Here is a 12,406-nt window from a genome sequence, read left to right as displayed (position 1 = left end):
AGATATTACAGTGAATATGTAGATTAATTATTACAATCAACATTTTATTGTAGAATTTATAAAGTTAAGTGTAAAGTTAAGTTTTAAAACTGGAGATGTCAAACAATCATCGCACTTTCTTTAGGTTCCCCTTGTTGTTAGGACATGGGCGGTGCTGGGACATGATTAGATCGTGACGGGTACACAACGTTCCGTTCTATTATCTTTTCCGCACGAAATCCAAAAACAAAAGATTGAAAAAATGGCGTTCACCGTGGTGTACCTTTGAGATAATAACCAGGATAATCTCTATGAACACGAAGAATTAAATAAAATTTGTTCTCAACACAGTATTGCAGCATATAATCAAGTAAAATAAAGAAAAGTAGGACGTTACAGATCATATGGGATGTATTAGAAAGAGGTTACATAACTGAAAATTACGCCTACCTTACTGGACCTCACCCCCTTTTCTCATTGGCTATTCGGCCGCCTGTCAAAATCTTAGCCAATCATTTGTCGGCATTTCCTGCCTTTCCTTCTTTAGGGGCGTTCTCTAATGTGTTTACACGCTTGCGCAAACCAATGTTATGAATTCTAACAGTATCAACATGTCTGCCTCCTTGGTGCGAGCGACCGTCCGAGCGGTCAATAAAAGAAAACTTTTTCCCACAAGAGCCGCGTTAACTCTGGTGAGTCAAACATTTAGTTTGTAAAATTAAAAGGGAAACGCGTCTTGTGTCCGTTTGGTAAGTGCGGTTCTCTAGAAGTGCAGCGTTCTACCCCAGCGGCCGTTAATGCGGTGTCAGTTGTGTAAGTTGGCTAAGTTAGCAGTAGCTAGCTATCAGTGAATCGCTGTCCTGCTGTTGGCTCTGTTACCGAATTGTCATTATTTAAGTTATTGATAAACCGCTTTATCATAGCTGATACATTTAAGCGCGTTCATGTTCTATGTTTTTAAAGTGAAACTTAACTCGACAATAAAATCAACTTAGTAGCCGACCGATGATACACATCTTATACCAAACCTGATCTTAGATTAAGCCAACGGTCCTCAATTTACATTAATTTCCAAAATAATTGCGACATACAGAGTGGAGCTATGCATTTAAGCGCTTAAAAATGTTATATTACGTTTGGCTAAAACTCTAATGGACGTTTAGTCCAACTGCTGATATCAATGGCCAAATTTAGTTTTTAATTTAATTTTAAAGAAAAACAGGAGCCGTTGTATGGAAGTCTGCTTTTGCTTTTACCTTTGAGACTACACTAAGTTTCATCAGTTTTTGTTTGTTTATATTTTGCTTAGTCTTGCAGAGACAGGATGTCTAACAAGCTAGCAAAAAGAATTGAAAGCATGCACATGCCACAGTAAACAAAACCTCTCTCAAGGGAATGGCCTAATGTTTTTCAAGTTTTAAAAAGTGTGGACCACAGATTTCAAAGGATCTCTAAAGCAACTGGGTCACATATTTCTGGCAAGTAGCAACAAAACTGCAGATATCCGTCTTCTACTCCTTATCTGAGACCAGGTCAAACATAGAGTCCTGACTTTCTTCTTCCCAGCTACACCCTGAAGCTCATCGGGGAAAAGTCTGAGGCATTTCCCTTCCTGACTCTGTTGTCAGAGTCTCTACCTGTCTCTACCCCGAGGCATTCTCTTATTTGGACCTGCTGAAAAACAGCATTCTGTTCAATAGATTTGGTTAAAATTGTATATCAGTTCTTCTAATTAGTTTTGAAAGAACATTAATCAACCTCTTAAATGATATCAAGATAATGTATTCATGTATTCCTCTCACTATTTCACACTATTAAGCTGATTTCAAAAATGGATCACTGAAACGTCAACTTGAAATATGAAATAAAAACGGTTCAGATTTTTTATAAATCCAGCAAATGGAGCAAAAATATGACCCACAGTAACACATCTCCCTCAAACCGCCTCTACTGACTCTTTCTGATGTGGATGAGCTGCCTTTTTTTCCTTTGAGCTCCTGATCCCTGAAGGCGAGTCCACCCTGTGGAGCAGCTCATTCCAGCTGCTTGGACTCATTCTTTTGGTCATTAGTGGCTGCATGGGACAGAAGATTAGGAATGTAGGTCATCTGGTAAATTATAAGCTTCATCTTTTGACTCAGCTCTATTCAGCACAACTGACCAGGTGCAGTGTCCACATTGCTGCAAATGCTACACCAAACACACCGATTAGCCGGCTATATTCACACTTCCAAACAAAACCCTGAGAAGCATAGTGACTGACTGGTTGTTAGCTCATTCCACTCTATTCCACTTGAAGAAAGTAAAGTTTGCATCTATTTCCCTTAAACACTTGGCAGTCATTGCAGTAGCTGTTCAGAATGACAGTAGCTGATCTTTTGTGATATTAGTCATATTGCTGCAATCAAACTTTTTTAGCATTAGAGTTTGTGTTACTGTAAGTATTTGTTAAAGAACAGGCCACCATCTTTATAGCATAACTTGTTTATGCAAAAAAAAAAAAACATGTTCATTATTTATACTTAATCACATGTGATCAACTGTGACGTTCCTAAGTTTCCCTCGCTGTATTTTAACTAAATTGGGCACAAATTAGAAATTTTTGGATGATCCTTGTGTGAATGTTTGACAATTTTCCCAATTAAATTCATACATTTTGTGGCTTCTGTAATTACTTCCTTTAAAATAATTATCCTAACACAAAATGATTTTAAAAATCAACGTGTTTTATCTAAAGTATTCTATTGAGGTAAATTGTGTGGTTGCGTGGACAAACAGACGGTGTTGTAAATGAAATGGAGTGAAAAGCAAGCAGTCAGTGCGATCATGGTTCGTTTGAAATGGGCGGGTTAAAACGTTGCTGATGGAGCCGATCAGCTGAGGGTCTCTGCTTACAGTGCCGCAGCAAGATAATGTGTTTGTCCTCCGGAGATAAAGCCTTGAGTAAATGCTACGTCATGACAGGAGACACAGCCAACAACAGATCTTCAACAGGAGGGTGAAGTTACTTAACTCACAAGGAATAACTGGGATCTTTATAATCATAAGTTACATATTTGATGTAGATCTATTGAGGCTAACAGTTGTACATAATGGTCTTGGCTTGTTCTGACATAGCAGACGACCAAATTGCTTTTAAACTGTTCAGTGTAATGAATCAACTGCAAGTTGTGGCACAGTTTGGTCTCTATTACAGCTTCAAAATATAAGATCTCAGTCTGTGTATTTTTTTAGGTGTGGGCAACAAGAGTTAATGCAATGAGCTAAATGCATTATTCATTTGCAGGCAATAAACACAGAAAACCTGAAATACATAGCTAACCAGTTACTACATCCAAGTAACCCGCTGCTTTCTTGCATTTCATGATGTTGCGATCATGACTGTAAATCAGTACACAGCACAGCTCTAGTAAGTGTATTTAAAAACAGCAGCAAATACTGATGGTCACATTTTAAGTGCTTTAAGGGATTAGCACCTTATGGCCAAGTGTTTCAACTCTGAGTCCCAAATCCCTTCATGTGGCTCAGGTTATTTTGTTACGCTGCAGGTGCAGGTTTGAATTTCAGACGAGCTCTAGTATGTTTGTGTTATCTCAGTCAAATGAAAGGTGTCAAATAACAGAAAAAAAATTATGTTGCATATTATTTTGTGTATCCATTGCTGTTTTTTTTTCTAAGAATGTCCTGTAGAGTTCCAACATGTTTTTTTTTAGCTTTGTGATTCACGCTTTAAGTTCTGTTTTTTCTTTTCTTTTCTGTAGACTCCTGCAGCTGTGAGCAAAATCAGATTGTTGCTGCAGGACAAACCAGAATATGTGAGTATACAAAATGATTCACTGTAATGTTTTTTTTTTCTTTCAGAGATGGTTTCTCTTTTCTGTTCTTTGTCGGGTTGTCTGATAAACTGATTTTGGTTTGATGAGTAGCTTATTTTTATACTGCTAAAACAAACGGGTTTCTCTAGTTGACAGAAAATTGTCTTGAAGTTATTTCTGTTTTTTGAAAAATACAGTTGTATTGAAATGTTGATTTCCTTTAACAAAAACCCCGAGTCATGTCTTCTGAAGCACACTACAGTAGCTCTACAGATTGATTATTGGGTTTTAGTTCAACATGTTGTTGTGTTTACAGAAGCACGGAGACAAGAAGAGCATCAATTCTTAGCCTTACTGTGTTTAAGCTGAGATTCTGAAATGTGCACTTTTTCATTAAGCATAATAATTAAACTTTAAAACCAAGAGGTTTTGAGTTGACTGTTTTACTAAAATGTCTGTTGGAAAACACACCTGCACTTGTTTGGTTATTAGTTCCTGTATGTTGGTGTGTGTTGATATATGTTTGCTGCATCAACAGATTGGTTTGAAGGTGGGAGTGAGAACACGTGGCTGTAATGGCCTGACTTACACTCTGGAATACACAAAGGAGAAAGAGAAATCGGATGAGGAAGTGCTCCAGGATGGTAAGCGTTTTTATTCATTATAAAACAATCAGAGTTCAGGCTACAGAGAGAAACTCAGAAAACACGATGTTGAATTTTTCCTGGTGGAATCAGGGTTTTAAGATGGCCTGGAAACAAGAAGACTGTCTGTATAATCTGTTCTCTGTCCTGCTGCAACAGCAACTCCCCAAAAATGTATTTGTTTATGGATAATGCACAAACATACATAAAATAAATAATTTTGATGTCATAGTATTACATTATTGGCTGTTAGGTCTCTGTTTTCCTCATCTCTGGTTCTGATCTGTCATTATGAAACTTGAAACTCTCTGTGACCTTTAGCAACATAACCGGCTGTCAGTTGTATCAGCTGCAGAGAGATTTCATTTAACAGTTTTAACATAAGATTTATTATATCTGGCATATAACAGTCAACATATTAAATTTTAATGTCCATATGGTTCATACTGATATTGCAATAGTGATATATTGTGCAGCCTTATATGTAAAATGTTGCTTCAAATGTTCTTATTACTGAATATATTGATAGTCATAAGAAAGCAAATACACAAATAAAATATAAAATAATGAGAATATACTGATATTTGCTTAATGAAATGTTTCAAAGAAACTTTGATTAAATTTTGTCAATTTCTTTTAAAACATTATAAGGCCAGCAAGGCTAGGGAAATGTTTTCACTAGAAACTCAGAGGCAGTTCAAAAGGTTTAGATCTTTCATCTTTTAAAGGGAGAAGAGGCCTTATCAGGGCATTTTAATTTTTTAAGAGAAAATGACAAAGAAGCTCCAACATTTTTTCATCACTGTGGTTAGGTTTTGAAAAGTGAAAATTCAAAACGTAATCTGCTGAAACGCAAATCTTTCTTTGTAGTGCACACTGTCATTTACTGCAGTGATTGAATGAAAATAAACCAAAAAGGTCAGCATGGATGCTCCTCCCTTCAGGTTGACTAAAATATGTTAGAAAACACTTACCTATGTTAAAAAACGCTTAAAAAAAAGTCATTTGAATATTTTTAGTATTTTGAAGAAAAAACAACTAAAAGTTTATAGGTCCAGAATAATTTAGTTTGAATAAAAAGTGGTTCTTTGTGTTTTCCTTCAGGTGTGAGAGTGTTTATTGAGAAGAAGGCTCAGCTCACCCTTTTAGGAACTGAGATGGACTTTGTAGAGTCAAAGCTGTCCAGTGAATTTATCTTCAATAACCCAAACATCAAAGGCATGTGTGGCTGCGGGGAAAGCTTCAACATCTGAGCGTCGCTGAGCCGCCGCCCCTCCCCAGCTCAGAGCCCCGGCTTTTTCTCTCGAGAACGAGAGATGGCCGACGAGGAAGTTGGGTGTGAGGAAATCAACGCGATGTGGACACCGCTCAGTCCCTGCCGCTGCTCTTCCTGCAAACCATTCACACACCAGATCAATCCAACTATGCATTTTATTTTGCCCTCGATAAGGTTTCAAAACAATCTGTAGTCAAAGCCAGAAATTAATTTAGGTTAAAGTTCCTCTTGTGTTTTACTGTTCTCAGTTCTGTGTTTGAGAAAACATTAGGACCTCAGAAGCTAGATGTTTTTTTAGTCTAAAATCTTTTTTTTAATGTATTTTCAGTCAGATCTAATGGTAAATGCAGGAGAAAATAGTGCAAGGTGTGTTGATGGAATCGGAGAGCTGGAGAGGTTCTGGTCCTTAAAACTGTTAGGGTTTAGGATGGTAATAAATATCCAGTTTCCACTGAAGTCGAGATGTTAAGGCAAACCAACATCAGCTGTTTGATAAAAGCATTGCACCGCAGTGTCCTGTTCTCCAGCCTAATCTATGGGATAACTGGAGGAGCTTGAGTGTCTTGAAGCTGTTTTTTTCAGCTTGTAACATTGCTATGTATGTATTTATATGTGTGTAAATAGAAGAAAACATTTAAATTCAACAAATACGCACAAAACAAACGCACAAAACATGTATCCTTATGTAAGAGTACACAAAGTTTCTGGTATTTTGTTTTAGCCTGATCAGAGCCAAGATTGTTTGTGTTGACTGTATGCTCTTAAAATCATTAACCTGTGCAATATGTCTGTGTACATATGAATAATAAAAAAGCAAAATGAAGTGTTCTGTTTCATCTACAGTTTGCTTTTATGACTTTAATAGATTGTAATGTTTACTTAGACTAATTTTATTCAGTTCAATTTAATTGTACAACTCCAATTCTGTTGGTTTGGGAAGAAATCGTATTTAGTCAGGTGTGCTTTCTATGGGAAAGAAAAACAAAAAAGCACATGTTGCTATGATCATTTAAATTTCAACTTACTGTATTCATAAATTCTAGCTTTCCTCAGCAAGAAGCTGTCTTACTTAATTGTTGAAGGACAGCCTGATATTTTTTACATGTTTTGAGATTGTTGAGGAGTCATGGATGATCTATACAAGGATGGCGATCCTGAAAGCAGAGAGTTTTATGGGATTAAGGTAACCGAGGTAAAAAGTGTTACTTAAAATAAGATGCAATTTTGAGATTGTTCAAATGAATGTTTTTGACCAAACAAAAACTGAGCTCCTGTCTATGCTATCTGTAATGTTTAGCTTTGAGACCAGCAGTTTGTGACCTCTGCTAACTTTTGCATCCAGGTTCGTTTGAAAGCAACAAAAGCAGTTATCTGAACTGTAAAGTGACCAAGTCCCTTTTGCTGTTTTTTGAGTAATGATCACATTTTGCAGATTTCAAATTCATATAATGCACTGACAGATAAGGTTTCCTTCTAATGGCCCTTGGTAGATCCTATTTGGGTGTTTTCAGCTATACAAGGTAACCAGCACAAAAAAAATGATGTTCATTTTTGTGTGGTGGTGTAGTGGTGGTCTTTTGTTTTTTTTTTTTTCAGTCAAGATTGACAGAAAACCCTCAAAGATTCTTGAGAACTACTGATCAAAAATACTTTCAAGATAAAAAATGTAACTTCTTTCAAAGAAATTAAAGGATTTGCCATTTCCTACAGATTGAAACACACCTGATTTCCAGTTTATGGTCAAACTTGGTTTCTGTCTTATACTGTACTTCTCTTCTCAGGTGTCAGACCTATTGATTGCTTTGGCTGAGAGGAGACCGCTACTTTGTGACATCTCACAGACTGACACCAGAAACATCAGCAGCACCCTGTCCATCCTGAACCAAACAGGCAGAAGCACTGCTCTTCGATCCAGAGCCATTCTGCCTGAGAACATCATACAGCTATCCAACAATCAGTTTAAGAGGAAAAATTATCTGGTAGAAACCTTTCCAGATTCAATGCCTAATCCCTTCACCGTCAAGGGATTTTCTCAGGAGGAGCAACTCGTTGCCTGTCCTTTTTGCGGTGGTTTAAGGGAATTGAAAGACGCTGCTTGAGCAAATGCAAAAAAAGATTAAAAAGCAATAAGAAAAACAGCTGCACATCATCAGTATGAAACATTGATTCAAGAACTCATTCAGTGAGAATAAGTTAGCCTCTCTTAAACTCCCCAGTGCTTATTGAAAGCTTGTTGAGCATCAGTAAACCCAGAAGATCGATACTGTACTGACTATTATTCTGCCATCATAAGTAGACCAAAAAATTTAAGTCTTTAGGGTACTTGAATGAAGGACACACATTTTCCGCGCACATTGCCCCAATCATCTTTGTATTGCCAAAAGATGATTGGGGCAAAAAACAAACAGACAAATTAAAAACAAATCACATTCAGTAGTAAAACATTGAATGTACAGTATATCCAGATCAAAGTAGTGAACAAAATTTACTTGAATACAGTAATATAATTAACTATCAGGGATGATGCAAGAGCAGAACATTAATTTTGAAAGAATTATGTAAGTTTGTCTTTATCCATTTTTTTTTTTTTTTTACAAAAAAACATAAAGAGAAGCACAACAACTCCCCTGCAGTGATGTCAAAGTGAGTTTAAAAGGAAATCTATATATCATAACAGCTGAAGGAGATTCATTACTGAACATCACCCACGGGAGTGGTGGTTTGCCAAAGACATCAGTCTCTACTGCTGAGCTGAGACAGCAGTTCTTTGAGGCCTTTGAGTTATTCTGGTGTTTTGAAGAATCCAAGGTGCATAGCTTCCCTTACCATCTAAACAAATGTTATGACAGACAAAAGACAAACTGAGCTGCAAACCTGGGGAATATTTGCGGTATGACTGGATATTGCTGCAGTGCTGACAGAGGAAACATGAGCAAGAAATAAATGTTCCCACCAAGAAGGAACAACACTGAATTCAGTTTAATCTGACATGTTTTACTTCCATCCATCAGCCCCATACAAATCGGTAAAACACTAGATTTTTTTAAATGTCTTTTTGTGTTGAAACCTAAATCAAACAGGCGTTAGATAATCTTTGGACATTCTTCCTCTGAAATTCCCTTTTACACAACGATGCCTGACAAAGATCAGATTCTGGGTCATTTCACTTGAACTTCTCCAGTGGTTTATGTTTTTAGTGAATAGTTTCAGAAAACCCTTTGAACATCCCTTTCCTGCCATTGTTCTATGTTATATGGGGAGCGTCAGAATGGGGAACTAAACACTTTGTTAGTACTAAAATCACCCAATTCTAAATGAGTGCTTGCATGCAAAAATTGAACACTCATACTTAAATGTCTATGAATAAATATCATAAAAGTCTTTTGATGAGTGACAGAAAATTTAAAAATTGTGGACATTCAGTTATTTTCAAATGATAAAATAATCAAATTGACCAAACTAGATATAATCTTTTCAAAACAACAAACTAAGGCACTAGAACAACAAATTTCACATCTCACTTTTCAAAATATCAAACTTTTGACACCAGTACCTACAGTTGGTAAAGTACTGTATGTCTGAACAGTTCATACTGCTTCTAGTGAGAAGACAAGATGTACTGTGCTGCAAATTGACTTGCACTCTAAAAGGGAAGGTAAACTCAGCAGGTAGAAAATAATACACTAGAACAATGTGGCTTGTAGGTGTGTATCTCTGCTGCATGTTTCAATTTCAGTCGTTCTTCTCTCAGTTATGTGATCAGTCAGGATGAGAGGCCAAAAATTGTTCTAAGGTAAGTGTTGTGTAACTTCAAAATAATATTACTTAAGCCAAATAAAATTATGATACTATTATAAGACCTTTTTAATTTACTCATATAGCCATAATATAAGTAAGTATAACTCATTGCTACCAACCATTGGTAATTACCTTTTGGATAATAGAGAGAGGTTGGTTTAAATAACTTTGAATAGCTTATTTTATCTTTTAAAACGTTTTTATATTTACTAAAGTTGTTTTTGTCTGATTTTGGAATTAGTTTATTTGAAACAACAAATTTGACAACAAAGTAACAACAGAAACGATCTTTAAGCAGGCAAATACCTTCTTATGCACGGCAAAGTTAACTCTGGAGATGAGAACTTTCTTTTCGGTTGCAGGTTTCAACTCAAATGCTATCAGCGTCTTTGTCATGTTGCTGTTCAGAAAGAGTTAATTGCTTTATAGCCTCTCATGAGATTCACGAACTGGAGAAATCACTAAGGTTTCTCATGTTTTTCTTGCATCGAGAAAGATCCAGGTAGTTTGAAGGTTGATGTTTGATTTGCAATTTCAAAAAAGTGAAACAACAATTTATATAGTTCCACCAAACTAATATTATAATATTACATAATTTTTTCCAAATAGAGCATAGAATGCTTTAACAACCATAGGTCTCTGTCTAAAGACAAGTGTGAGGGAGAATAAAACATTTTTACTACAGACAGGTGAGTAAAACATGAACTCACATGAACTCTGCTGATTCTAAGAGGGTTTTGGTATAGATGGGAAGTGCCTGTATGAAAATTATCGTGTTGAAACGTCAAACTGCTGTGTTTACTTGTGTGTGTAATGTCATTGGAAGGTAGAGGCCTATTTCCTATATCAAGTATAAAAAGTTATGGTTTCCATAGTTCTAACACTTTGTGTCACTCAAGTCCAGCGGTTTAAACATGTGGTATTTTGGTAACATAAGGAGTTTAAAGCTTCTTCTTAAGGTTTCAGTTTCCACAGTAAGTTACATATTAAACTCTGAAAGGCTCCATGCCTGAATACCAAGATCTATAGCACTACAATGAGTAACTACTAAATACCAATGACAGTTGTAGTCAAATTTTAAACAGTCATCAAAAGTGTCATTTTAAAACGTTTTGGCCTCTGAACTTATCTCTGATCATACAACTGAGAGAAGAACTATATAAACTGTTGTTTGACTTTTATGAAATTGCAAATCAAAAGTCATCCGTCAATCGTCTTTTTCTCTTAAATGTAGTTTTACTATTTGAATCACACAGAAAACAATTTTAACTGTTATTATAGTCACACAGCACTACCTAGTGTCATACAGTGGGCAATACACTACAGAAATCTGATGGTTTGTCTTTTACACATTTCAGATTCAGCCATGTTCATGTTATCTCCCTTTAGAAATCCAGGTCAAATCAATAATAAAACATCTTGCACATAGTTTTCTCTTTTCATTTCAGCAGATCTGAGAGCGAGTCTCAGTTAGAAAACACCTTAAAGTCGTCTGTGTTCAAGTTTCCTAAATTGTAAAAAGGTTTATGTAAATGTAAATAATTCAAAGTGACACAACCTCCATTTTTGTACAATACAAATGAACATGTCTGAAAGATTACCATATCTTGTTTACTGCTCAAAGGTCCTCTCCAATAACAAATCATTGTCAGTCAATACATAATGGGAATTTTCCATGCTTCCCTTTCCAGCTTTACGCTGATGATATTGTGATATTTTTACATAAAGTATAAAACGAGAAAAAAAGCAATCGGCAAGCAGAAAATGTGCACTTCATTCCTTGAACATTATACGACATGAACACCCTCATTTAGAATTTATTTTAATGTTTATATCAAGTACTTTTTCAAAATTTTAGAAGGAAATTTATGTCGTGATTCAGCATCATTTAATCTGTAAGACGGTGAGAAGCCATATATTTAGAAGCCTAGAACCTTGAATTCTTATAACTGTTGTAATCCTGAGCATTGTCTATTATGTTTGAGTTAAGACAATTGAGAAAGTGTGATTGACTCAAATTATGGAAGTTTCTGAACCTGGAGAAATGGGCATAACTGAAGGACCTATGAATTCTGTCTCTACCAGAAAATCCTGAAGTAGAAAACCTGGTTCTCAGTTTGTAAAATTCACCTGAAAAGCACTTAGGACATGCAGCAGGACAATAAACGACAGAATACAAGAAATGGGTCGAAATTAACATTTTTAGCATGGCCTAGTCAAAACCTGTACATAGTCCCATTCAGCTTTTGTGGTGTGACCTTAAATAGACCATCCATGCATTGAAACACTCCGTTGTGACTGACTGCACAACTGCTTCATGGGAGTTATGGCACAGCCATTTATGTGGATTAGAGGTCAGTTACTTTTTCACATAGAGTCAGGATGCTTTGGATAGCATTTCCCCTTAACAAATAAAATAATTGTTTGGAAACTTCTTTTTGTATTTACTTTATCTTTAATATTAACATTAGTTTGATGATCTGAATAGAAATCTGCAAAATTATTTTACATTGTACTGTACACTAAACAGTATTGCATGCAAGACTTCTGAATAATCTCTTCATAGCACAAACAAGAGCTGAATGTATTAAGAATAATGAAAAAAAAAATCTAAAAGCAGCTCTAGTTTGATTACACAGGTAGTGAAGGGTTTTTATCAAAAGATGGAAAAGGGTCGTCTTTACATAACTTTTGTGTAATAACTTCTCTTAGGATAAGTGTTGCACGCCACTGATCACTAGTTTGATACAACTTGTTAATTCCAGGGTGGTCCACTTTCCAGATGGTTTTTGCACAAGACTGGATTTTTGTCTCTTAACTGATCGTTAAGATTATGTAAAAGATTATTACAAGAAGAACTCGTTTAACTTCACAACTGCGGCTTATCGTACACC

General features: G+C 35.9%; 1 protein-coding gene across 1 annotated transcript; it reads left to right on the top strand.

Moving 5' to 3' along the window:
- Positions 1-515: 515 nt before the first annotated feature.
- Positions 516-6,537, top strand: isca1 (iron-sulfur cluster assembly 1). The gene is made up of 4 exons (XM_028034085.1): positions 516-671; positions 3,741-3,794; positions 4,333-4,438; positions 5,543-6,537. The coding sequence occupies exons 1-4, from the start codon at positions 570-572 to the stop codon at positions 5,689-5,691; spliced, it is 411 nt and encodes a 136-aa protein (XP_027889886.1). The 5' UTR covers positions 516-569; the 3' UTR covers positions 5,692-6,537.
- Positions 6,538-12,406: the final 5,869 nt, after the last annotated feature.

The sequence above is a fragment of the Xiphophorus couchianus genome, chromosome 12, assembly GCF_001444195.1.
Source record: "Xiphophorus couchianus chromosome 12, X_couchianus-1.0, whole genome shotgun sequence".
Taxonomy (NCBI): Eukaryota; Metazoa; Chordata; class Actinopteri; order Cyprinodontiformes; family Poeciliidae; genus Xiphophorus; species Xiphophorus couchianus.
This window is presented reverse-complemented; position numbering and strand designations above follow the sequence as displayed.

Bases quoted from the DNA above. Each gene is read 5' to 3' on its own strand.
- isca1 (XM_028034085.1), top strand. From the start codon at position 570: ATGAATTCTAACAGTATCAACATGTCTGCCTCCTTGGTGCGAGCGACC. The intron at 3,795-4,332 runs GTGAGTATACAA...CTGCATCAACAG, and splicing joins TGCAGGACAAACCAGAATAT to ATTGGTTTGAAGGTGGGAGT. The intron at 4,439-5,542 runs GTAAGCGTTTTT...GTTTTCCTTCAG, and splicing joins TGAGGAAGTGCTCCAGGATG to GTGTGAGAGTGTTTATTGAG.